A 27762-nucleotide genomic window follows, 5' to 3' on the forward strand; every position below is an offset into this window, starting at 1 on the left:
AAATATATAGCCCAAGCACCAGAGTGCTGTGACCTGCAGATTGATGGTGCATGGGATGTTGTCCTGGAGCCATGTTTCTGCAAGAACAGGCCCACAGCAGTTCCTCATCATGCGCTGTTGGAGCTGCAGAAATAATGCAATCCAGCTTGACTTCTACCGAGCGTACTCTGGAGAGCAGCACCCACGGGAGAGGCCAGCTCCGACTCAGCACAGACTCTAACACACCCACCACACCTCTGCTCTCTCCCTCCCACACCACCTCCAGTGTCTCCTCCCCTGGGCAGCTGCAACAGGTGACACACCCCCCCCCCCCCACCCCCGGCATGAGGGCCTGGTCCGTGCTCCTGCTGAGGCCACACAGCTCCTCGGCTGTAGCTCGACCATCCCTGTGCACTGCCTCTGACACCTTCCTCGTTGAGTGGCTGCAGCAGACGGCAAGACAGTACACAATAAATCCAACGCCACCACTATCCAGCAACTGGTTGGTGGGGTAGATCTGCAGGTCTTGCTGTTGTTAATATCCAGCATTGTCTCGCAGCATTCATGCAAGCCCCATATTCAAATTTCCTGATGGCATTGAAGGAATCCACTCAGCCCACCTCATCCACACTACTGTCAAATCAATCCCTTTCCCTCATTTAATTTCCTCTAACTGCTTCTCTTGCACTTTGCTGGAGGAACTCAGCAGGCCAGGCAGCATCTGTGGAAAAGAGTAAACAGTCAACGTTTCGGGCCAATACCCTGTTTACTCATTTCCATAGAAGCTGCCTGGCCTGCTGAGTTCTGAGTTCCTCCAGCATTTCTTCTGTGTTGCTTGGATTTCCAGCAGGAGTGAAGGGTTTCGGCCTAAAACGTCGTCACTACCTCCTCCCATAGATGCTGTCTGACCTGCTGAGTTCTGCCAGCATTTTGTGTTTTTATTTATTTCCAGCATCTGCAGATTCACTCGTGTTGGCAAGTGAAAATACTCTGCTTGAGAAATGATGACTGTAGAATTTTCCATATATCTGCAAAAAGTCCACTCTTTGTCCATTCATTTTGCATGTTTGTCTCCCCTGAATACTCCCAGCCTCACACTCACAACTCTCACTGCTCACTTCCATCAATCTTTGTTTCATCAGGAGACTTGGATCTATTACATATTTCAAATTATTGACATATTTTGAGAACATCTGGGATCCCAGCACCAATATCCATGCAACTCATAGGTTATATCTCCTGTTCCAGGAACCACCCATTTATTCTAACTTATTGCTGTCTGTCCATTATCCAGTCCTCAGTTCATGTCACTACACTTTACCCAGTCCCATTGTTCAATAACGTCCAGTGGATATGGTGTATTGGTTAAATGTCTAAGTGTATTAGAGAGTGTGCCTTCTGAGAATAGGCTGAGTGAACTTGGCCTTTTCTCCTTAGAGTGATGGAGGATGAGAGGTGACCTGATAGAGGTGTACAAGATGATGAGAGGCTTGATTGTGTGGATAGTCAGAAGCTTTTTCCCAGAGCTGAAATGGCTAGCACGAGAGGGCACAGTTTTAAGGTGCTTGGAAGTAAGTACAGAGGGATGCCAGGGTAAGTTCTTCACACAGAGAGCGGTGGGTGTGTGGAATGCTTTGCTGGCGGTGACAGTAAAGGCAGATACAATAGGGTCTTTAAGAGACTCTTAGGTAGGTACATGGAACTTAGAAAAATAGAGAGCTATGTGGTAGGGTAATTCTAGGCAGTCTCTAGAGTAGGTTACATGGTTGGCACAACATAGTGGGCCGAAGGGCCTGTAATGTGCTGTAGATTTCTATGTTCTTGTAAGTCCCTTGAAATCCATTCAATTATAATTACTCATTTGTTGTATCAGCAGTAATCATGGGCTTCATTTTTTCCCCAAGTCAGTTCTAGCAGAGGCCACAATTTGTCATCCTGTCTTGGTGACATAGCAGCTACAGCTGTTTGAAACTCTGGCCTTTAACTATACCAGTGAGATAACTCTGTGGTTGGGGGTATCGCAGGTGAAATGATGGTGAATGGAACTTTTTTCCACTCCTGTGAAATGAAAGAATGTCTTCTGTCTACATGATACAGGCTTTGACCTGTGTCACAGTATTCCCTATATTTGTCTTTTGGTGGCCAAGTTATATTAAGGATGCTGAAGTTAGCAACCAATAGGAAAATTAATTGATATGAAAGCATGTGATCAAGATTTACTCATACCAATTAAGTTCTAGTGAATATTAAGCCAAAATAAGCCATATTTAAGCCAAATATCTGGGGACAGGTGTAATGATTAGCCTAACTCTCACTCAAACTTGGGCAAATGGGGTGGGGAGAAGCCTAGAGTGAGCCGCAGAGATTTTGAAATAGACTGGATCTCCTCCAAGAGGACCACAACCTTGATGTAGGGTTTGGAGCCTTGCGTCCCTGAGTGACTCAGAGAGCTATGTTGGCTGGACTTTGGGCCTTGCGCTTAGGCTCTTGGTAGGGTCACCCATGCCAAACAGGTCAAAGGGTAGAGGGCAGAGTGAGAGTGGTCCAGGTTAGGGGGTTCAGCTTAGGGCTCAAAACCCCGACAGGTCTAAAAACAATTGTTATAGTAACAACAATGAAGAATCCTTCTATATTAGATGGAGATGGAGGACTTACATTGCTGCCCTACACGCCAGTGGCACAATGGGCAGTAACTAAGATTGGATCAAGAGAAATATGTTTTCCATTCAGAATCAGAGTCAGGTTTATTATCACCAGCATTTGACATGAAATTTGTTAACTTAGCAGCAGCAGTTCAATGCAATACATAATCCAGCAGAGAGAGAGAGAGAGAAATAATAATACATAAAATAAAACATAATAAACAAACGAGTAAATCAGAATAGATTATTAAAAAATGTGCAAAAACAGAAATACTGTATATTAAAAAAAGAAGTGAGGTACTGTCCAAAGCTTCAATGTCCATTTAGGAATCAGATGGCAGAGGGGAAAAAGTTGTTCCTGAATTGCTGAGTGTGTGCCTTCAGGCTTCTGTACCTCCTACCTGATGGTAACAGTCAGAAAAGGGCATGTCCTGGGTGCTGGAGGTCCTGAATAATGGACGCTACCTTTCTGAGACATCGCTCCCTGAAGATGTTCTGGGTACTTTGTAGGCTAGTACCCAAGATGGAGCTGACTAGAATTACAACCTTCTGTAGCTTCTTTCGGTCCTGTGCAGTAGCCCCTCCATACCAGACAGTGATGTAGCCTGTCAGAATGCTCTCCACGGGGCAACTATTGAAGTTTTTGAGTGTATTTGTTGACATACCAAATCGCTTCAAACTCCTAATAAAGTATAGCTGCTGTCTTGCCTTCTTCATAACTACATCACTATGCTGAGACCAGGTTAGATCCTCAGAGATCTTGACACCCAGGAACTTGAAGCTGCTCACTCTCTCCACTTCCAATCCCTCTATGAGGATTGGTATTTGCTCCTTCGTCTTACCCTTCCTGAAGTCCACAATCAGCTCTTTCATCTTACTGACATTGAGTGCAAGGTTGTTGCTGCGGCACCACTCCACTAGTTGGCATATCTCACTTCTGTACGCCCTCTCGTCACCACCTGAGATTCTACCAACAATGGCTATATTGTCAGCAAATTTGTAGATGGTGTTTGATCTATGCCTAGCCACACAGTCATGTGTATACAGAGAGTAGAGCAGTGGGCCAAGCACATACCCCTGAGGTGCGCCTAGTGTTGATCGTCAGCAAAAAGGATATGTTATCACTAATCCGGTTAGGAAGCTTCCGGTTAGGAAGCTGAGGATCCAGTTGCAGAGGGAAGTACAGAGGCCAAGGTTCTACAACTTCTCAATTAGGATTGTGGGAATGATGGTATTAAACGCTGAGTTATAGTCGATGAACAGCATCCTGACATAGGTGTTTGTGTTGTCCAGGTGGTCTAAAGCCATGTGAAGAGCCGTGGAGATTGTGTCTGCCCTTGACCTATTGTGGCGATAGGCAAATTGCAGTGGGTCCAGGTCCTTGCTTAGGCAGGAGTTCAGTCTGGTTATGACCAACCTCTCAAAGCATTTCATCACTGTCAGTGTGAGTGCTACCAGGCGATAGTCGTTAAGGCAGCCCACATTATTCTTCTTTGGCACTGGTATAATTGTTGCCTTTTTAAAGCAAGTGGGAACTTCTGCCCATAGCAGTGAGAGGTTGAAAATGTCCTTGAATACTCCTGCTAGTTGGCTGGCACAGGTTTTCAGAGCCATACCTGGTACTCCATCGGGACCTTTTGCCTTGCAAGGGTTCATTCTCTTTAAAGACAGTCTAACATCAGCCTCTGAGACAGAGATCACAGGGTCATCAGGTGCAGCAGGGATCTTCACAGCTGTAGTTGTGTTCTCCCTTTCAAAGCGGGCATAGAAGGCGTTGAGTTCATCTGGTAGTGAAGCATCGCTGCCATTCATGCTATTGGGTTTTTCTTTGTAGGAAGTAATGTCTTGCAGTCACTGCCAGAGTTGCCATGCATCTGATATCACCTCCAACCTTGTTCTAAATTGTCCCTTCACCCTTGAAATAGCCCTCCGCAAATCATACCTGGTTTTCTGGTAGAGGCCTGGGTCGCCGGACTTGAATACCACAGATCTTGCCTTCAGCAGATGACGTGCCTGCTGGTTCATCCATGGCTTTTGGTTTGGGAATGTACAGTAAGTCTTTGTGGGCACACACTCATCCACACTGGTTTTAATGAAGTCAGTAACAACTGCACTAAGTATTAACAGCATAACAGAGTGGGATAACTTTTCTGTGTCCATGCAATTGGAATTATTTATCCTTCCAGCTACTGCAGAATTCAATTTTATGTTTAAAAGAGAAAAAAAACACAATTGCAGTCGGCTCAGGAATTCTTGATCTGTTGTTGTCCATTATTGTCTTAGTGCAGGGTCTTCAGTGGTTTGTCTAATTAATCTTCCATTAGCATTTTAATCTGTTTGAAATGAATTATTTCTCTAACCTGTTATCTCCCAGGGATTGAAGACCAGATGTAGTTTTCAGGTGTACTCCATTCAGTAGATGGATATAATTGCAAAATACATGCAGAGAAGAGTTTATTTCTAACATAACACTCTGTGCTTACTTTGAATTCAAATGTTCCAGCTAATATATTGGCTTTATGGCTGAGGTTGTGGTAAGTGTGGCTCTCTCCGCCTAAAGTCGTCACAGTGTTCAGCACTTGTCTCAGTTTTTCTTTCACTTTATGCAAAGTCCATGAATTGTTTCTGAATATGGTTGACTCAATGCCTGCATAGTGCTCAGGTGTGACACTGCGTCATCAGGCCAAGTACATGGTCTGTGAGACTGCTGAGAACACTTCTGATTGATGCCCAACACTGACCTTCCTTCTGTGTTCATTCAAAGACTGTCAAAGAATTAAATAACAAAACATAAATGTGAGCTAAAGTAAAATTTTCTCAAGAGTATTGCAAAACAATCATCAACCTTCTTACAAACAAAAACTTACATTGTTACCTTTCTCTCTGCCAATTGTTCCAGACCTGTGCCAGATCCACCATGGCACTAAATCGCAGATGAGTTTCCCAGCCAAAGTGTCTGGGAGTTCCAGCAAATCTGTGCTCTGCTGCCTGGCTCTGAGTGAAATCCAGCAACTAGGCTTCAGGATAGATTTGCTGTCAGAAATCCGTCCACAACTTTGAGCGGTTCCTAGATCGGATACGCACACCAGGCCCAGACTTGTTGCCATTTTCATGGATAAGTGTCATCACTTTGCTCTAAAGCCACTGTAAGTGAGGTGAATATAAAGTTTTAAAAAGTTGATAAATGTGAGGGAGACTGAACATGATTTGTTGGTCAGATATACAAAGTGGAATAGACAGAAGCTTCTGAGTGACATAAACATTGCCTTAGACCTCATGATTGAAAAACCATTTTCTCCATTGTAAGTACAATGATACATTCCCAGCAGAGTTTCTTTTCCTTACCCATTGTGCTGTAATGTTGCAGCTGCCATTAACTTGCTATGAATTATTTGGCTTTACTTTATGCCATTCTGGGCTCACTATGACTGATGTGAAGCTCGGTACAACTGTATTTGGCTTTGGTCATCGACAGGGTACATACTCTCAATACCTTTGTAGAATAGAGGCATAAATCAAGCAGAGAGAAGGGGCAGAAATGACTAATATGAGGGGCATAGTTTTAAGGTGATTGCAGGGAAGTATAAGTGGGGTGACAGAGGTAGGTTTTTTTAACACAAGGAGTGGTGGGTACTTGGAACGCCCTACTGGGAGAGGCAGATACATTAAGGATGTTTAAAAGACTCTTAGAAAGGCACATGGATGATATAAAACTGGAAGGCTATGTAGGAGGGAAGGATGAAATTGATTTTAGAATTGGTTAAAGGGTCGGCACAACATTGTGGGCTGAAGGGCCAGTACTGCGCTGTAAATTTCTACGTTCTGTCATTGTGACAGCAGCTTTCAGTTCCACAGACAGAGACAATAAATACATGAGGGGGAAGAGAATTGCAAAGTGTGGGTCCAACCAGACAACCAAAAGCTTGGGTGTAGTCATGTGAACCCGTGTATTTTATAAACATTTTCACAAAAAAATAGGTGATGAATGAGCACTGACATCACAGTAAAGAGTGTAAAGAAATGGAAATAATAAACACGGATGAAGGGAGCATAACTCGGGGTGTAGCATTTTCAAAATTATATAAATTTGGGATAAAATGCTCTAAAGAAGCAAAGAAAGAAATAGTAGAGGCTCTGACTAGCATTTTCCAACACTCCTTGGAGGAGATAATAAGAACAGTTGATGCGAGGAGAACATTTGATGGATATATGGAATTAGCCAAATAGCTCACGGGATCCAAGAGAACTTGGAGCTTGAATGAGAAGTTTCCTTCACTTCTCCTCTCCTGCCCATCACCTCTCTCTGGTGTGTCTCCTCCTTTCCTTGCTCCCATCATCCAGTCTTCTCTCCTATCAGATTCAATTTTCAGATTTTTACCTCTTCCACTTATCACCTCCCAGCTTCTAACCTCAACCCCCTTTCTCAAGCACCTCTTTTCCCCTCACAAACAAGAGAAAGTCTGCAGGTGCTGGAAATTTAAGCGACACACACAAAATGCTGAAGGAACTCAGAGGCCAGGCAGCATCGATGGAAAAGAGTACAGTCGACGTTTCGGGCTGAGACCCTTCATCAGACTTGATAAAAGGTCTCAGCCCAAAACATCAACCGTTTACTCTTTTCCATAGATGCTGCCTGACCTGCTGAGTTCCTCCAGCATTTTGTGTGTGTTAGTTTCCCCTCAGCTGCTTTCACCTATCATTTGGCTAATGCCAACTTGTACTCCTTCCCCTCCCATACCTTTTCCCTCTTCCTTTCCAGTCCAGGTGAGCGATCTCCACCCAAAATATCAACTGTTCATTCCCCCTCAGAGATGCTACCTGAACTGCTGAGATCCCCCAGCATTTTGTGTTTGCTCCTTTGTATTAATGGAGCACATCTGAGTTTTCCTCCAATTTGCCTGCTGACAGTTCCCCATGCAATTTCTACTTTCATAATTTTCTCCCAAATTTCTCATCTGCACGATCTGTACTTCAGGCACTTTATTATGTTAAACTCATCTCAAAGCATAGGCTCCCATTTTCCATTTTATCACCAACTCCCGTGGGGGAGGACGGTCTCTTTTCTCCACACACTTTCCTCCCGTCTGTATACAGCAGCTCCCTGTCCATCTGCACATCACTTGTTCCTTTAATCCTTTGGGTTCTGTTTTCTAACAGTTCTATCACTCGGTACTTGTTACACACCTTTACAAGATGCGTGCACAAAATTAATCAAGGATGTTCCACATTTATTTCCATTCTTAACTCACAAGACGGAACAATAAAAGCGACATCAAACCACACTGACACCGAGATGAAGTAAATCAAAATGACTTCTGTTTTTCCTCAACAGTATGCTTTAAACTTAATATCATACCTTGTTTTTCCCAGTGGCAGCATCTATTAAGGTTCTGAATGGGACCAGGGAATATGTTGTACCAAATTCATCCATAGATCCTTAGAACTAGCACTTTGGTGATTCATTGATCATAACACTTAAGATTGGATCCGACTTTAGAATGAAAGGCTGGAGGGAAACCTGCAGTGAACATCACTGCACACTTTCTCAAAAACGTAGCTCCTAATCAGCCGCATTCATTATGTTTCATACAAATAAGGGATGCTGATCTGCTTTACGTGCGTTGAAATTTGATTACAGATCTTTCTCCCGTATTTTGTTTTCCAGAGAGTCATATTCTAGAAGACGTGAATAACTGCATCATCTCTTTGAGGGAGAAGGATCCTGATGCCCTGGATCGTGTCGCAGGGGCAATTCGAGGACGGGCTGCTAGGGTTGCTCACGTCGTCAGTTGTGAGATGGAAAACTATGAGCCTGGAGTCTACACTGAAAGTGTGATGAAAAGTGTCCACTACCTGGAGGAATTTGGTAGGTGCCTTTCACTTCATCTTTCAGGAATCATGAGCATTTCACCCAAAATATTCCCTTAATTCACTAATCTATTTCAAAATTTTAGTTGGCTTTTCCTTCTTTACCTTGGTCATACTTATCTAGAGTAATTGTAACAAAACAGAACTATGATGGAGTACACCTGCATTTTTCTCCATATATTTGAATAGTATCTTCAAAGAATTTCTGGACGGAATACTGGAAGTTAATTTAAGTATTTGTACTGATGAATTGTACTGTGGAGCAGGTAGCTTGTTGAAATGGGCTAATATTAGTACAAAAATCAGCTCATAATAGCACAGATGCTCCTTAGGGTCTCAGAATCATACAGCATTGAAAGAGGTCCTTCTACCAACTGAATCCATGCTGGCCCTCAAACACCCACTTGTTCCAATCTGACACCAACTCAGTTTAGTCTCTCCACATTCTCATCATCTGCCCACTCCCCCTGATCCCCTGTTCCACCCCTCTACACATTAAGAATAATTCATGATGGTCAACTACCCAGCCGATCTGCACATTTTGGGATGTGGGTGGAAACCAGAGTAAGGTTGGAGGACTCTGACGCAGTCACAGGGAGAATGTCCGAGGCCAAGAGATGGCACTGGTCAGAATTAAACCTGTGTTATTGAAGTTGCGATGCACACTCTCTGGTCATAAATCAGCAAGCCATTGTTTCTTCATTTTCTTATATAGCAGGCTCTATTTATGTAGAAGTTTGTGTGAAGTGTTAATCTAAATTAAGCAGTATGTTAAATAATTCTAAGGTTAAGGTATTAAGGTGTTTGTGTGATTCCAATGTAGTACAATGTAAAATCAAGTGACCCAGCTTTTGTCTGTATCTCAGTAAACAGAAGGCAAACTGGGCCTGCAATCAGTTTGCAGACTGAGCTGGTAATCAAGTTGTAATTAAGCAGCTGATCCAGGCCAAATACAGGCCATTATCAGAAAAGAGCAAAACAATTAATGAAGGTCTTTTTTCAAGTAAACTTGTGCAAGCTCGTTTGATTTGAAAATCAAGCAGACAGCAAATCTATTAACTGATTTTCTTCTGATGAAAGACTTTTTTCCAACAAGCTGACAGAAAGCAAGTCAGTCTTCTATACCTCCAGATTTCAATTCTGTAAAATAATTTATTTAAATAAAAGATAATTAGGAGGTCTGGGAATCTGGAGTTTAGTTGGATGTAGGAGTGTTTTTTAAGGGCTTTTTGTACCGTGTGAATTTCTGCCTTCACCTCCACTGTAAGCTTTTTTGTTGACACGTTTATCTGTCAAGCCTTTGAACAAAGGCTAGATATGACAGGCCGACTACAGGGAAAGTGAAGGATCCTTCAATCAGTGTAGTATTGGTAATGAGCTACAGATGCAGTGCTTTTCCAAATGGATTTCAAAATACCTCTTCTTTGCTTTGACAAAACTGATTGATGTTTGTGCCTGTGGGAAATTGAATGCTGCATTTTTAAATTGTGAAATATAATGCATTGCTTAATTTGTTGTGACAGGTATTTCTGTCTTTATTTGTTAATTGCAAAACATTAGAGGAGAGCACAGAATTGGATAGCATGTCATCCCATTATAGAATGCATCCCCTGGCACTGGCTCTGTTTCAGCGGTGAGACAAAGTGCCGCTTCAGCCCCTATGCAATTCTTTACTTACAGCAGGTCTGGTTGCAAATGCCGCTGGTATAGAACAGCACTGACATTACGGCTTTAAGGTTTTAAGCTGGGTCACAGTTAACTATGCCTGACTGCTTTAAATGAAATCAAGTGAATTTTTATGATAGTCAAATGGCAAAGCACGGTTTCCTTCTTTAATTTGGGTCCTGTGCTTTTAATACAATGAAAATACTTTGGATAGCAAGCATTTGAAATAGTGACGTACCTCGTGAGAATGGGTCGAGTGAACTTGGCCTTTTCTAACTCAGATCGACGGAGGATAAGGGGTGACCTGATAGAGGTGTATAAGATGATGAGGGGCATTGCTCGTGTGGATAGCCAGAGGCTTTTTCCCAGGGCAAAAATGGCTAATACAAGGGGACATAGTTTTAAGATGCTTGGAAGTAGGTACAGAGGGGACGCTTCTTACACAGAGAGTGGTGGGTGTGTGGAATGGGCTGCTGGCGACATCTTTTAAGGGTCTCTAAGATGGGTACATGGAGTTTAGTAAAATGGAGGGCTCCGTAGTAGGGTAATTCTAGGCAGTATCGAGAGTAGTTTACATGGTTGGCACAATATTGTGGGCCGAAGGGTCTGGAATGAGCTGTAGATTTCTATGTTTTAACTGTTGTTAGCAGAAACTCAGATGGTGAAAAGGAGGCTTACAGGAGTGATGTAGATGAGGGGGTTGAGTGGCATCCTAACAACGACCTTACACTCAACGTCAGTAAGACCAAGGAACTGATTGTGGACTTCAGGAAGTGGAGGTTGAGGGCACCACAGTAACATGGTAGCTATGGCAAGACTATTACAGCTAGGGGCATCGGAGTTCAGAGCTCATTTCCGATGTCACCTGTACGGAGTCTGTATGTTCTCCCTGTGGAATGCATTGGTTTTCTCCGGGTGCTCCAGTTTCCTCCTACAGTCCAACGAGGTACCAGTTAGTAGGTCATTGTAAATTGTGATTTATTAGATACTAGAGTTAGGCTAGAGTTGCGCTGGGGCAGCACAGCTGAGCGGGCCAGAAAGGCCTGTTCCACATTCCATCTCTGTAAGTCAAACAAACCCACACTTGTCCTCTTTGAAGATCAGCAGTGCAAAGGATGAGCAGGTTTAAGTTCCTGGGTATCGACATTTCTGAAGATCTATCCTGGGTCCAGCATATTGATGCAATTATGAAGAAGGCATTCCAGTGGTTATATTTCATTAGGATCTCCTCCTCGCCGACAATCAACACTGGCACACCTCAGGGCTGTGTGCTTACTCTCTCCACACCCATGACTGTGTGGCTAGACACAGCTCAAATGGCATCTATAAATTTGCTGATGATACAGCCATTGTTGGCAGAATCCCTGATGACGATGCGAGGGTGTACAGGAGTGAGATATGCCAACTAGTTGAGTGATGTCAGAACAACCACCTTACACTCGACATCAGTAAGACCAAAAAATTGATTGTGGACTTCAGAAAGGGAAAATGAGGGAACAGACACCAGTTCTTATAGAGGGATCAGAAGTTGAGAGTGTGAACTATTTCAAGTTCGTGGTTGTCAATTTCACTGAGGACCTAACCTGAACCTGGCATAATATAACATAACCTAACCTTCATGACATAATAAACCTGATTCTGAAGTTCAGGAGAGAGAGAGATGTTTCAGTGTGATGATCTTTCATCAAAGTTTTTCTTCTCTCTCCATAGATGCCTCTTGACATACTAAACATAATTTAATTAACTAAGAGTCCTGCTGAAGGGTCTCAGCCCGAAATATCGACTGTACTCTTTTCCATAGATGCTGCCTGGCCTGCTGATTTCCTCCAGCATTTTGTGTGTGTGCTAATCGGATCTCCAGCATCTGCAGATTTTCCCTTGTTTATAATTTAAGCAACTTTTACTTACATTAATATCATAAATTTGTGAGAAGTTAGTTATTAAGCACAATTAAATCAAGTAAATTTGTTATCAAAGTACATATATGCCACATATACTAGTCTGAGATTCATTTTCTTGCTGGTATTCACAGTAGAACAAAGAAATACAACAGAATCCATGAACAATGAGCAAAAGAAGACGAACTGCAAAATTACAAATGATTACAAATAGGTGGATAGATAGTACTGAGAACATGACTTGTAGTGTCCTCGAAAGTGAGTCTGTAATTTGGTTTGAGTGATCAGTCAGTGTTGAGGTGGGTGAAGTTATCCACGTTGATTCAGAAGCTGGATGGTTAACTCTTCCTGAACAGTGCCCCAACACAAGATCATTTCATGTTCTGGTTCTTAAACTTTAGTTTAGTTAACACCCTGCAGTGCCCAGGTCCAGTTCCACGTTATCAAAATATACCCAGAGCTGTGCAGTCTCCTTGCCAAAGTCTGTATCTGTGTCCTTTAGCATTTGTGACAAGTTTTTCTCTTGTCCTCTTGCTGTTTTCAAGGTTTGATGCAAGGTAATATGTAGGCATAGTCCACTACAACCCAAGGAGAGAAAATATTTGAATCTGTTGTCATTCCCTCCATACCCCCCCCCCCAGTAAACATCCGTGTCCCAACTATATCAGAGTGTTCCAAACTATATCCAACTGCTGAGCTCCTGCAGCGTTTTGTCTGTGATGCTGTGGTTTTCCAGCATCTGCAGAATCTCTTGTATCGAGATGAGAGTGTATTTGGAGCCATGACTTGACTGATAAGGTCAACTTCCATTGACAGCTTCATGCTGATATGTGGGTCTGTAGGTAGTTGCATGATAATTAATACATAAAATTAATGGTAATGATTACTTGGTATGATGACAATTAATAGGCAAAGTTAGGTCATTAATATGCAAGGTAGGTGTTAATTAATATGCAAGATTAATGCTAAATGATACCCACAGTGAATGCTTATTAATATGCCAGAACTAATGCTGATTAATATGCTGCAGTATAGTTGTTAAAGTTCACACAATTGGTGAATTGTGAGCAGCAGCTGGATATTTAGTGCAACTCTTCATAGTCAGATGTGTTGTAGAGTTCTAGAATACTACAGCACAGAAACTTGTCCTTCAGCCACTCTAATCATTGCTGAATTATTATTCTTCCTAGCCTATTGACCTGCACTTGAACCGTGATCCTCTACACCCCTCCCATCTAAATTGTTCTTTCAGGGAGGCATTTGGAACCAAGAGGCAGTCAAACAACAACAACTATGCGAGGAAAGGAGATGTTAAACTGGAAAACAGATAGGAGCTCTCCCAAAGATAGGAAAGTCAAGTGTAGGCCTGTTTGAGCAGAATGCAGTCAGCTGGAAGGTTTGATCAAACAGGCTTGCACTTGGCTATCCTATCTTTAGGAGAGCTCATATCTGGATTTGTTGTCACTCATTCAAAGTTTGGAAAGTCTGAAGGAGCATCTTCAGACTGAAGGCCTGAATCCAAAACGCAAGAGTTACAGGAGTTACAGTTCTGGTTGTCACTGCTATTCAGTGGAGAGTGATCTGATCTCCATCTGTTGGAAGTGAATGCTGAGGGCACACGGGGAGTGATGGTGTCAGGACGCTGAAGCAGGGACCCAATCACAGACCTAGTACTGTATGCTCTGTGGCATTTCTTGAGTAGCAAATCCAGAGAGGCTACAAGGTTGGCGTCAAAGTTCAGGTGGAGATCAAAAGTTCCAGAGAAATCCAAAAACCAGAACTGGGAAACAGGCAGAGTCAATATTCAGACAGACAGAATTCAGATAGGAATGCTGGACAGGCTCAGGAAAATTCACTGGCACAATTTGGCAACAAACAGGTGAAAACACAGAACTGAGCAATAAACAGAGAGGCAGATGATAGGTGGAGCACAATGAGACACGAGTGGCAGCAAAACAGGTAATAATGAGAAACAGGTGAGAGGCAGAGTACTCAGTGATACAGGGGCCAGAGTAGAGCAGGAGTGGGGACAGGAGCACATGGGGCATGAAAACAAACAAGAGCACATGGCAATATAAAACCACAGACTGACGGCTAGGGGAAACACACAATCAGATGTAGTTCAACTGGAGGTACTGGCAGATGGACACTTATCAGGGAAATACATATAATAGAGCTTAAAAAGTAAAGTCCTAGCAGTCAGACCAAATCTGAGAGAAAAGGAAGGAACTAAGAAGATGGAAGTGCAGAGGGAGACAGTCCAGGAGGCAGAGTTTTAACAGAAAGAATGGGCACTGCCAATAAAGTGTAGGCAAAGGGCTGGTGATTGCAAAGCAAGCAAGGAAGCTTGCAGACACAGGGCGCAGTAAAACATCGAGAGACTGGAAAATATAGAAGTAGCAAACAAATCTTAAGGTTGTATAATTTATACATTCTTGTCAAACAGCAAGTTTGTCATGAGGAAAGTGATTAGAGTTTAGGGGTTGGAGTGGCTGAGGAAACTGCATCCTTTCCAGTCGGAATCAGAATTGGGTTTATTATCACTCTGCCGTGAAATTTGTGGTTCTGTGGCAGCAGAATAGTGCAATCCATTAAAAAAATCTTACTATAAATTACAACAAGAAAAATGAAATAATCAATGAGTAATGTAAAAAGAGAGCGAAGTACAGAAGTCAGATAATGATCTTGAGTATATTGACCATTCAAAAATCTGATGACAGAGGGGAAGAAGCTGCTCATAAAACATTGAGTGTGTGTCTTCGGACTCCTGTACCTCCTCCCTGCTGGTAATATAGGAGCCCAAAGACCTATAGTCAAAGTTTTAAATAATTATTAATCTAAGAAAGCAGAGGAAGCAAGGAAAAAATAGAGTAAAGCAATGTCATAGCATTTTATTGACTCAGGGAGTGCAATGTTATTTAGCTTGTTATTTCAAAGGTTCATCTTTTTACCATCAAAGTATGCATGTACAATACAACTCTGACACTCGTCTTCTCCAGATAGCCACGAAATACAGAAAAACCATGGGTATCGTTGAAAGAAAAAAACATCAATGCCCCACCCCACATGAAAAGGAAAAAGAAACAGAACTCACAAAATACAAACGTCCCAACTCCCTCCCTCGCACAAGAAAACTAACAGATCACCCACGTGGAAAGTGGCAGCTGAAACATCAAACCCCCCCCCCCAACCCCTCCCTTGCACAAAAGCCAACATATTTACCACTGGGCGGGCAGCAGCCAGAACATCAAAAACCCCAAGCCAACACGCATCATCAAACCCCCCCCCAACCCCTTCCCCACAAACAAGAACATCGCCAGCACCACCGAGCCCCAGGACCACTCTCCCACACACCAAAACCAATAGATCGCCCACACAGAAAAACCAACAAGAACAACCCCTCCCTTGCACAAAAACCAACACAACGTCAACGTGGAACCCCAACCCGCCAGTCGGCAACAAGAAAGAAGACACAGAAAACTGAAGGGAGAGCAATATAAACAATATAAAGTCTAATAATCACATAAATCTCGGAAAATATTCTCCCACCAGAGCCCAGGAGAGCGGCCGCTCAGGCTCAGTCCTTCCATGGAGAGCAACCACTATGCTGCTGGCCTACACCGATTAGAGGTACAAATACAGCAATAAACAGAGGGATTGTTCTCTCCTGTCCGCTGATCTAATCAATGCGACCCCTTTTGTCACCAGTTGAAAATGGGATTCATTAAAACTGTCCCTGCTTTTAATTTACCAGAGCAATCATCAGAGGATCCCTTTGTCTAGTATTTAGATGCTTATCAGTCCCTAAAGCAGGAGTTTCCATTGCTGAGTTTCATTGATCAGTGTATAATTATAATTAGAGGTGAACACGGTGGGAATTATGGCAGGGACTCTGTCTGTACCGGCTGGCTGCACTGAGTGTTAGTTCATTCATCTACAGATTAGAAATTCAATTACAGAGCATACTGTGGCATTTATAATAGTTTTGAAAAAGATGCTGTAGTTTTGAAAACCCCTCTTTCACGGAGAATGCAGTAGCAGTATGAGTCAGTTTGAATGCATTGTTAAAACCAAGTGCGGATTACTGTTGATGAGGCTACAAAGAATAATTTCATCAAATCTGGTATGGATTCCTTGCACAGTTTGTATTTTCACACAGGTAAGTATTTTGTTGAACATTCTGACAGTACAGAGGTAGTGACAGGGGTCAGTGTTTTGTAACTCAGAGCGTAAAACTAATTGCAAAAAATAAAAGATGAGAACCCTGGATAACGAAAACGCTTTTACTTTCAGCAAGCCATGCTCATCACGTGGTAGCCTCATGACAGAGACAATTCATGTATTTTTACATATAGCTCATAATTGATTATTTAAATGAACAAGAATGCTTAATCAAACAAGATATTTACAATATTGCTCAAATATTACTGAACGATCCAATCCACAAGTCTCCTCCCTGCAGAATAATTTATATTACAACTACTATTCACAGCACAGTAAATTTTAAATTGTCCCATTCAGGCCTAAGATTTAATAGCTGTGGAGGCTTTATTACTCTTGTGGAATAGCATCTTTCCTGACAAGGAGGTCACTCTGCTTGGCAAGAGAGACTTGTGACTATGAACTAATCTCACATTCTGGGGCCTGCTCCATTGAGTTTGTAGGAGTTCTGGACTGTGGAAGTGGTTCTGACAGCTCTGGCCAGCTTTCTTCTCCAACAATTGACTCTGATCTCCTCAACTGAGCAATGTGCCGTCTCCAGGTGGTATCAGACACAGTCTCCACTGTGTAGGAGAGTGGTCCAGGTTTGTACTCCATCTTTCCGAGTACCCACTTTTGATCACTGCTGTAGACCCTCATCAGGACTGATTGTCCAGGAGTGAAACGTCAAACCTCCCTCTTTGATGGGCGTTCAATTTGTCTCAAATGTTTGTCCTGCATACTCCTGCTGGAATTGGGCTTGAGGAGATCCAAACATGAATGCAAAGGACAGCCCAGGAACAGCACACCTGTTGAGTTGTTGGTTCTGGAGTGTGCTGTGTTGCTATTCGCAAGGAGGAAATTGGAGAGCTTCTTTTTGAGTGTTAGCATAGTGCATACTGCTGGCATTGCTTGCAATGCGTTCTTTACACTCTGGACTATCCTTTCCATCAAGCTGTTTGTAGCTGGGCAGCATGGTACAAATGTAATTTGTCTTATTCCATTCATTTTCAGATCTAATTATTATCATTATCAGATCATTATCAATCATTATCAAATCCAAGATGGCGGCATGACGCAGCTTGCAGCGGCCACTCCGGAGCTGATTATCTGTTATTTGTGAAGTGGGGTGCCGTGCGCAATCATAATCGGATGAAAAAAGGACGTGGGAGCACGGAGGAACATCTGAAAATCTCCAGGAAGACCTTCTTCGTTGCTACTGCTGCTGTGAGGTCCGGGTCTCTGCTGGGAAGAACAGGCCCCCAGTCCTCGGGGTCGTGTTGCCAATGGCCGTTGGCGGGGCCGTCTTAATATGCTCGGCAGAGGATGGTGCTCGGAGAAGCTGTGCCAGAGGGGATGGTCGGAGGCTCGGAGGTTCGACGGACTCGGAGTCCGCTGTGGTCAGGTCACTTTCAGTGTGTGCTGCGTCTGCGAGGCTGAGTCGGGCAGCGCCATGGAAGTCCATAGCGGGGGTATTCCCTTCTGCTGCCAGTGTGGGATGACAAGTCAATCGGGGACCTGTGGAAACTGTGTGGTAGTTTCTTTTACTTTTACTTTTACTTTACTTTACTTTACTTTACTTTCTTTCGAACTTATAGTCTTTTAACATCTTTGGACTATTTTTATTGTGCCCATGTTCTGTTTTTTTTATCAATTATGCTATTGTTTGCACTGTTGTAACTACATGTTGTAAATATGTGGTTTTGTGCAGGTCTTGTAGATTTAGCTTTTGGTCTTGTTTGTCTGGTGGGATTAGAGCTCCTTTCCGGGGAACGCGCTAAGATGGTAGCGCGATATTAATACGCAGCAGCCTCTCCGGACTCTGGATTGGGGATTGCCAGATGTTATGTGGTTTTTCTGGTGTAGTCTGTTTTGTCATGTGTTTTTTGTGATATCATTCTGGAGGAACGTTGTCTCATTTTTTAACTGCATTGCGCTTGTGGTTTTTAAATGACAATAATCTGAATCTGAATGACTGAAACAGCCGAATTTTCGTAAATTTGCTGTTCACTTCTAATGTAAGCCACATTGCTTGTCTATTTTTAGTTTTCATATTGTAAATTTCAAAGCTACCTGTCCTGTATCACTCTCATTGTTATCAGATTTTCATCAACTGCATGTAGATTAGAGCTCTTTTTGAAACTTCAACTTTTTATCTTTTTCCCCATGCAGCCCATTTATTTTTTCTGCCTGACATACTCTTTGTATGTGTCCTACTTTGTTGCATTTTTTTGTTTTTGTTTAGATGTTGCAAAATTTGTTCACGCTCACTTTCATTCCTGACTACAACTCAATTGCGTCTCTGTCTGCTGTTTCCATTGATACAGCAATTTCAACTGCTCTTTTAAATGTGAGTTGTGCTTCAGTTAGGAGCCATTTTTGAATGCTTTCTTGTAAGATTCCACAAACCAAACAATCTTCCAGTGCATCATTAAGCCGATTACTGATCTAACAACGTTCAGACAATCTCTTCGGTTCAGCCACTTAAGTTGAAGTGGACTCCCTTCTTTTTGATTCAACTTATGAAACCTAAAGCATTTTGCAATCAACAATGGTTTCAGTTCTAAATGTTCCTGCATTACTTTAACAATATCAGGAAAGTTTATTTTGGCTGGTTTTCTTGGAACAGTTAAACCTTTAAGCAACCTATATGCCTTTAAACCCAGTGCCCTCAGCAAAACTGGTACTTATTTCTTATCAGCTCTTCCATTTTTTAAAGTGCTATTCAATTTGCTCAGTATACATGTCTGTTATCTGTTCTGTAATCAAACTCATCTATCTTTCTGACGTAGACAGCCATTTCTACATTTTTTATTTATGATTATTATCACCCAGTGCTCACTGTTCATGAATCTGTGAATTTGTCCAATTCCTGCTTTTTATTTCTAAACTCAACCGACTCTTTTCCCTTACAAAGTAAAAACTTGTGCTGTGCTGCTTTTTTTGTTTGCTTGACTGTTTCTCACTCTGCTACTTTTTTTAAACTCAAACATCTTGATGAGCTTCAGCAGGTAGATAGACATCCTGGGTTTGATTAAAACTTCCTTGTCACCACTGTTTTGTTTTGTAACTTCAAAACATAAAACTAATTTCAAGAAAAAGACGGGAGCCCAGCATCTTAGTTTCATGTTTACTTTCAGCGAGGGACACACTTATCATCTGATAGCGTCATGACTTATGCAATTCATGTAACTCTACATAAAAACTGCATTTAATTATTTAAATCAATAACAAAGCTTAATCCAAAAATATACTTACAATATTACTAAGATATTAAATGCATAACAATCAGAAGAGATCAGTGTTGACCTGGGACTGACTCCAACATAGTATTAGAGCAGGAACAACACAGACTATGGAGCTAGTGTGAGTGGGACAAATACAGAAGGGTTTCAGAGGTGTTCTGGGTGAGCTTTCACAGAGTTTGGTACATTGGAATGCCAATGAAAATGGAATGAGCTACAGCAGAGGCATGGGATTCAGGAGAGAAGCAGGGAGCTTAGCATTTGAGAAGACTAAGTTCACTATTAGAAGTCAGCAATTGACTATAAATAGGGGTCAACAGATGTAGTGCTTAAACTGTATTGACCAGGGATACTGCAGTTCCAAGCTCTCTACAGTTGCTCTAAGACAAAAGGATCATTAAGTTGATATTGAGGAGCAAAGTTCCATATTTCAATGGTGAGTTTGCTGTTTCCGATTAGGACTGATCATTGTAGAGAGGCACAGAGAAAGATCAGGAAAAATAAACTAGGGGCAGGCAATGCTGGCTGTGGAATGGTAGATATGGAGTCCACAAGAACTCGTGAACCACTGAAGTTTGTTCAATACAAGATATGCTTCCACTGGCTCAGAGACCAATGCAGTTACTGATTCACAACTGATGTTCTGTTCTGCCTGTTGTACTTGTGAAGCTACTCAATTCAGCCAATATAAGTAAGATTATACATTCTTGCTATGTAGAGGGTAACATCCTGTCGTATTCCGTTCACTTAGAAACTGCTGTGTTGCACCACATAAATCCAGGAAAGCATATTTTCAAGACAAATCTTCAGCCTATTTTATTTGCAAGTATAAGTCACTTTCTAAGCAGCTTAGAAAAGAAACATGACAAATCTTTCACCAGCTTTCCAGTCATTTTCCCCACAGATTCAGAACAATTGCAAAATATTGATCCAAATCTAACTTCAATAAAGCAGGTGCCAAGAGAAGCCACTAACAGCATGGCTCAAGGGCACAATGCAGCTTCAATTGTATTTATATTGAGAGAACAGATGTAGTGAGATTTAGCCCAATGTTTTTGAACAACAGCAAAGCAGTGATCATCACAGAATAGTTCTTTTCCTCTGAAGATCACAGCATGGAAGCTATCAGGAAGCCCCGCTGGAGTGGCTTGCCTGTCAAAGACCATCTGTGACTCTCTCAATTGGGCAGGTATTTGACAAGTGGCCTGAGAAGAAATCTATGGCAGTGACACACCTTAAGATGCCTTTGACATAAGTTTCAGTAAATGCAAGCTTTATTTTCAACTATCATTTTTAATGAGTAAATCTGTCCATTTGTGTTTCAACTGAATAGAGCAGTCTGTTTCTGTTTACGGTTACAAGGTTGTGCAGGGCAGTGCATTGCTGTGAAGGAAATACATACTACTGAAGATTGTGATGCATGGTTGATGGTGTTGTGGTCCCATCTAATACATCCACACCCAGATTACTGAAGCAGTCAAAAGAAGCTTTCCCGTTTCGCTTCTAAGTCAGGAAGTTGTGCACTCGGACTCTTGATTTGCACGCAAAGGATAGATTTTGCCATTCCATTTTCAAGGGCTCTTGGACTGTATTCATTAGAGTATAGAAGAATGAGAGGGGATCTCATAGAAATATTTCGAATGTTGAAAGGGTTGGACAGAGTAGATGTGGAAAGGCTGTTTCCCTTGGTGGGTGAGTCCAGGACAAGAGGCCACAGTCTTAGAATTAAAGGGTACCCATTTAAAACAGAGATGAGGAGAATTTTTTTTAGCCAGAGGGTCTGGATTTATGGAATTCATTGCCACATACAGCTGTGGAGGCCCGATCATTGAGGATGTTTAAGGAGGAGATTGATAGGTATCTAATTAGTCAGGGTATCAAGGGATATGGGGAAAAAGCCAGAAATTGGAACTAGATGGGAGAATAGTTTAGCTCATGGTGGAGTGACAGAGCAGACTCGATGGACTGAATGGCCTACTTCTGCTCCTTTGTCTTGTGATCTTGTGAGTATTGTATCTCCAGGGGTGTTACCTTTCATACAAGATTTTAAACTCAAATTCTGTTTGCTACTGGAAGAGTGCACCTTTCAAAAGAGTTGGTATTATTTTGAGCCTCAGCTAGGATATGCGCTTTCAGTTAGTGCCACTAAACGGCTGCAGTTTAGCTCACTGTTCATTCTCTTGTTATTTTGTGGAACCTTCATTTTCATTCTTCTCTGAAAAGTGAGGCAACACAAGAGAAATTTGCTAGTTTTGAAATACTTTGCTTAAGGGTTTGAAGAGGCTCTGTGCAAACATGCCATTGTTGCTTTTAATTTTATTCAAATGATGAATTTATCCATACGTACAATATAGAGAATTGTGATGTTGTAGAGAGGCATTAGTGCCCCATTTCTGTGAGCTTTTCAGTAATGATATCAATTCTGAAGTAAGACTGCTGATTTACTCTGATGTCCATGCCTGTTCCTTTTTGTGTGTCCGACTCACTGAAGTGCAGAGGAACCTGGTAGTGGCATCCGGCATCTGTGGGTATGATATGTAGAGCTCTTGTTTGGTCCATGGACTTGGCCTCCACCACAGTCTGTGGCAGAGCATTCCACAGATTCACTACCCTTTGGCTAAAAAAATGTTCTAAAAGGTCGCCCCTCAATTCTGAGGCTGTGCTCTCTAGTTCTGGATACCCCCACCAGGGGAAACATCCTCTCCACATCCAGTCCTTTCAACATTCGGTAGGTTGTAATGAGATTCCATGCATTCATGTAAATTCCAGTGATTACAGGCTCACAGCTGCCAAACACTCCTGACATGTTAACCCCTTCATTCCCAGAATCATCCTCATGAACCTCCTCTGTCCTCTCTCCAATGACAATACATCCTTTCTGAGATACGGGGCCCAAAACTGTTGACGATACTCCAAGTGAATGATGACAGAAGGATAACTACCTAGCAAGTCACCGACTATGGAGACTGGCACTGGGTTTCTTCTTCATATCAAATGTTTGTCACCATTAACACTATGCCCCTGTAGCTCTTTTCATCACACCCCTCCCAGCGTATTTGCCTCCATCCTCAAACCTCCATACCTGCTAGATCTCTCTATTGAACCTCCCACGAACCATTGTTACAGCACCTGATCAAATCCCCCTTCCTACCCCATGTTGGATTCCAGTGTAGAATAATTATTTTTCTTGTAGATACTTGTTTGTGTTTTTATATTATCACCTAGGTACCTGTAATTGTTGGATTAATTTTCCAGGAGTTATGGTACAATTGCTTCAGTATTTTTCAAGAAATTACTGAAAACTACTTAAGTAGTAGCAGGTGTCATGCCACCTGAATCTGGCTTTTTATAGGTTAATAGTTACCACAAGAATTTTTGTTACCTCTAGTCTGGGTATAAGGTGACCACAACTGTTCTTTGCCTTTGCTTTTTATTTGTTCCCTGGGCTCCTCTTGTTGCATTTAATAAAATGGTAGAAAGCAGTAAGTTTTATGCCTCATTCCTGATTTCCAACAAGCCTTTAGATTGCAGAAGCATCAGGATCCAACACCTTGGCAACCAGTATGCTACGCATCTACCGCTGACCCCTCTGCACCACTATGTCACTAGCCCTCCTGGCAGAGAGTTCTGGACACACTGTGATGTTCTTACTTGACATCTACAAATTTGCTGACAATACCACCATTGTTGGTAGAATCTCAGGTGGTGACAAGAGGGAGTACAGGAGTGAGATATGCCAACTAGTGAAATGGTGCCGCAGCAACAACCTGGCATTCAACGTCAGTAAGATGAAAAAGCTGATTGTGGACTTCAGGAAGGATAAGACGAAAAAGCTGATTGTGGACTTCAGGAAGGGTAAGACGAAAGAGCTGATTGTGGACTTCAGGAAGGGTAAGATGAAGGAACACATACCAATCCTCATAGAGGGATGAGAAGTGGAGAGAGTGAGTGGCTTCAAGTTCCTGGGTATCAAGATCTCTGAGGAGCTAACCATATTGTTGTAGTCATAAAGAAGGCAAGACAGCGGCTATACATTATTAGGAGTTTGAAGAGATTTGGCATGTCAACAAATACACTCAAAAACTTCCATAGTTGCACCATGGAGAGCATTCTGACAGGCTGCATCACTGTCTGGTATGGAGAGGGGCTGCTGCACAGGACTGAAAGAAGCTGCAGAAGGTTTTAAATCTAGTCAGCTCCATCTTGGGCATTAGCCTACAAAAGTACCCAGGACATCTTTAGGGAGCGGTGTCTCAGAAAGGCAGCGTCCATTATTCAGGACCACCAATACCCAGGACATGCCCTTTTCTCACTGTTACCATCAGGTTGAAGATATAGAAGCCTGAAGGCACACACTCAGTGATTCAGGAACAGCTTCTTCCCCTCTTCTTCTGATTCCTAAATGGACATTGAAACTTTGGACACTACCTCACTTTTTTTTTAATATGCTGTATTTCTGTTTTTGCACATTTTTAAAGATCTATTCAGGATATGTAATTGATTTACTTGTTTATTATTATATTTATTTTATTTATTATTATTTTTTTCTCTCTCTCTGCTAGATTATGTATTGCATTGAACTGCTGCTGCTAAGTTAACAAATTTCACATCACATGCCGGTGATAATAAACCTGATTCTGATCCTTCTGACTCATAAGGTCCTGACTCCCGCGCTCTGGAATACCTCAGCCCAGGTCTCTCTCCACAATGATCCATCCCATCTCACACACTTCCCACAGTACAGTTGCCTCGACTCTTTGGGCCCACTGCACACAGCCCTATTTGCATACCTTTAAAGCAGCATTGGAGTTTCAGGCCACCAAAACTGCAGCATCCAAACAACGATTTAACAAAGAGAGTTCATTTCAATATTTCACCAGGGCAGATGATTCCACACACAGGTCCTCACATTCACTTGCCTCTCCAATCTGATCTCGATTGTTCATGTGGCAGTTTAGCTGTAGTTTGTTCTAACCCACAGCTTCTCGTTTCATGTGGCTGTGTTTCTACTTGGAGTAAAGCAGTGGATTTGAATATTCAATTTCAAATGATTCAGGTCAAAACTCAAACCCAGACTCAGATAGGAAGATTGAAGGCCACCACACACCATCAAATGTGTTAACAGAAATGCTTTGGTAAAATCTTAGATTATTTTCTGATTGGCATGAATTTGCAATACAAAAAATAATGATAATAATTCAGCATTAATTGGTTCTGAATTATAACCTATCAGAAAAGCAAGAAGGAAGAGTATTCCATTTCACATAAATAATATTTCTTATTTTAATGCGTGGAAAAAAAATCACAAACATTAGCTGAAAAAAAACTGTACAAACACAGTAACTAGAAACCTTTCCTACATTTGAATTTTAATCATGCATTATATATCCTGATTTGGTTTATTACCTTAGTAGTGGAATATGGTTATCTGTAGGGAACACACTAGTGGAAGGGGTAGAAATTTATATTACATGAATTTGTCTGCCAAGTGCTCCAGCAAGATAGAGCCATGTGGTGCATTTTGACGGTGGATAATAATCTGTCCTGTGCTGGCCCAGAGATGCTAAGGACAGCTCTCTCTGCTGCCAGCAGGGAGGGCCAGTGTTGCCCGATGACATGGTTGGAGATGTCCTAAGGGGGTGACCAACTGATGATCGCAGTGGTTTAACAACACACACTGCATTCTGGAGGAACCCAGTAGAACAGGCAGCCGCTATGGAAAAAAACAGACTCTCAGCATCTTAGGCCAAGTCCCTTCACGAGTCCTGATGAAGGCTCCAGGTCTAAAATGTTGGCTGTTTATTTCTAAACTAGCTGTTGCTTGACCTGCTGTCTTCCTCCAGCATGTTGTGTGTGTTCCTCTGCATATCTTGTACCACAGTTTTCACATCATGTCGTGTGGACCACTGTTGGAGTGCTTTGGAAGGTAAGTGCATCTGGCAATTAATCAAAGCCTTGTGGCTGACCACATGATGGAAACAGCCCGGGCTCAACAGATGAGTCAAAGGTTGTGAATTCAATTCCCAGTCAAGTGAAATAAATGCAAAATTAAGGTTGGCACTCCCATTGTCAAGAAACTTCCGTTTGCTGACGATACTGCACTGATTGGCCTAATCTCAAATAATAATGAGTCAGCCTACAGAGAGGAAGTCATCACCCTGACACAATGGTGTCAAGAAAACAACCTCTCCCTCAAAGTCGCAAAAACAAAGTAACTGGTTGTTGACTACAGGAGGAATGGAGACAAGCCAACCCCTATTGACATCAATGGATCTGGGGCTGAGAGAGTGAACAGCTTTAAGTTCCTCGGTATGCACATCACTGAGGACCTGTACATACAGGCTGTGTGGTGATGAAAGCACAACAGCACCTCTTTCACCTCAGACGGTTGAAAGAAGTTTGGCATGAGTGCCAAAATCCCAAGGACTTTCTACAGGGGCACAATTGAGAGCATCCTGACTGGCTGCATCACTGCCTGGTATGGGAACTGTACTTCCCTCAATCGCAGGACTCTGCAGAGAGTGGTGCGGACAGCCCAGCACATCTGTAGATGTGAACTTCTCACTATTCAGGATATTTACAAAGACAGGTGTGGAAAAAGGGCCCAAAGGATCATTAGGAACCCAAGTCACCCCAACCACAAACTGTTTCAGCTGCTACCATCTGGGAAACAGTACCGCAGCATAAAAGCCAGGACCAACAGGCTCCGGGACAGCTTCTTCCAGCAGACCATCGGACTGATTAATTTATGCTGAAACAACTGTATTTCTATGTTATATTGACTGTCCAGTTGTACGTACTACTTATTACAAATTTCTATAAATTGCACATCGTACATTCAGACGGAGATGTAAAGATTTTTATTCCACATTTATGTGAAGGATGTAAGAAATCAAGTCAATTCAATTCAATTCAAATGCATGCACTTTTGGAGGTATTGCCTTTCTGGTAAGCTGTTAGATGAAAACCTGGTATAACAATATCCCCTCAATGTGAAAGAGTAGAACATATTCTGTCAATATTGATCCATAAAGCAGCATGCTTAATCTACAGATTATATTAATGTAGTTTATGGGTTCCTACATTGTTCAAGTTGGCTGTTGTACCTCATGCATAACACCAGTGACCACCAGTGTACCTCAAAAGGTATTCAATCAGATCCAAAATGCTTTGGGATGTCCTGAGATGAGTATGTCTTTCTTTCTTAACTGGGGCACCTGGAAAAATCCACACAGTCATGGGGAGCTTGTCCAAACTCTACAGACAGAAGGGCAATTTAACCCCAGTCTTCCGATTGCTGGCACTAGAAAGTGACATGCTAAATTCTACCATGCCTATTGGTAGAGTACTTCTACCAATTGGTGACAAGCGTAAAATGCTGGAGGAACTCAGCAGGTCAGGCAGGTATTGGGGGTATGGTATTGATGTGGACAGAGAATTGGTTGGCAGACAGGAAGCAAAGATTCGGAGTAAACGGGACCTTTTCAGAATGGCAGGCAGTGACTGGTGGGGTACCGCAAGGCTCAGTGCTGGGACCCCAATTGTTTACAATATATATTAATGATTTAGACGAGGGAATTAAATGCAGGTTCTCCAAATTTGCGGGTGACACGAAGCTGGGCGGTGGTGTTAGCTGTGACAAGGATGCTAAGAGGATGCAGGGTGACTTGGATAGGTTAGGTGAGTGGGCAAATTCATGGCAGATGCAATTTAATGTGGATAAATGTGAGGTTATCCACTTTGGTTGCAAGAACAGGAAAACAGATTATTATCTGAATGGTGGCTGATTAGGAAAAGGGGAGGTGCAACGAGACCTGGGTGTCATTGTACACCAGTCATTGAAGGTGGGCATGCAGGTACAGCAGGCGGCGAAAAAGGCAAATGGTATGTTGGCATTCATAGCAAAAGGATTTGAGTACAGGAGCAGTTGTACAAGGCCTTGGTGAGACCGCACCTAGAGTATTGTGTGCAGTTTTGGTCCCCTAATCTGAGGAAAGACATTCTTGCCATAGAGGGAGTACAGAGAAGGTTCACCAGATTGATTCCTGGGATGGCAGGACTTTCATATGAAGAAAGAGTGGATCGACTAGGCTTATACTCACTGGAATTTAGAAGATTGAGGGGGGATCTTATTGAAACGTATAAAATTCTAAAGGGATTGGACAGGCTAGATGCAGGAAGATTGTTTCTGATGTTGGGGAAGTCCAGAACGAGGGGTCACAGTTTAAGGATAAAGGGGAAGCCTTTTAGGACCGAGATGAGGAA

At 42.3% G+C, this 27762-nt stretch overlaps 1 protein-coding gene across 6 annotated transcripts in view; it reads left to right on the top strand.

Annotated features, from left to right (window-relative positions):
* Window positions 1-27762, top strand: part of LOC140715275 (catenin alpha-3-like) — a 1577100-nt gene that overhangs the window by 1291421 nt on the left and 257917 nt on the right. For all 6 annotated transcript variants that reach the window (XM_073027216.1, XM_073027218.1, XM_073027219.1 and 3 more), the window contains one exon: window positions 8287-8487. In XM_073027216.1, coding sequence (XP_072883317.1) covers window positions 8287-8487 — 201 coding nt within the window. The remainder of the gene's footprint in view (window positions 1-8286; window positions 8488-27762) is intronic.

This window comes from Hemitrygon akajei, chromosome 23 (genome assembly GCF_048418815.1).
Source record: "Hemitrygon akajei chromosome 23, sHemAka1.3, whole genome shotgun sequence".
Taxonomy (NCBI): Eukaryota; Metazoa; Chordata; class Chondrichthyes; order Myliobatiformes; family Dasyatidae; genus Hemitrygon; species Hemitrygon akajei.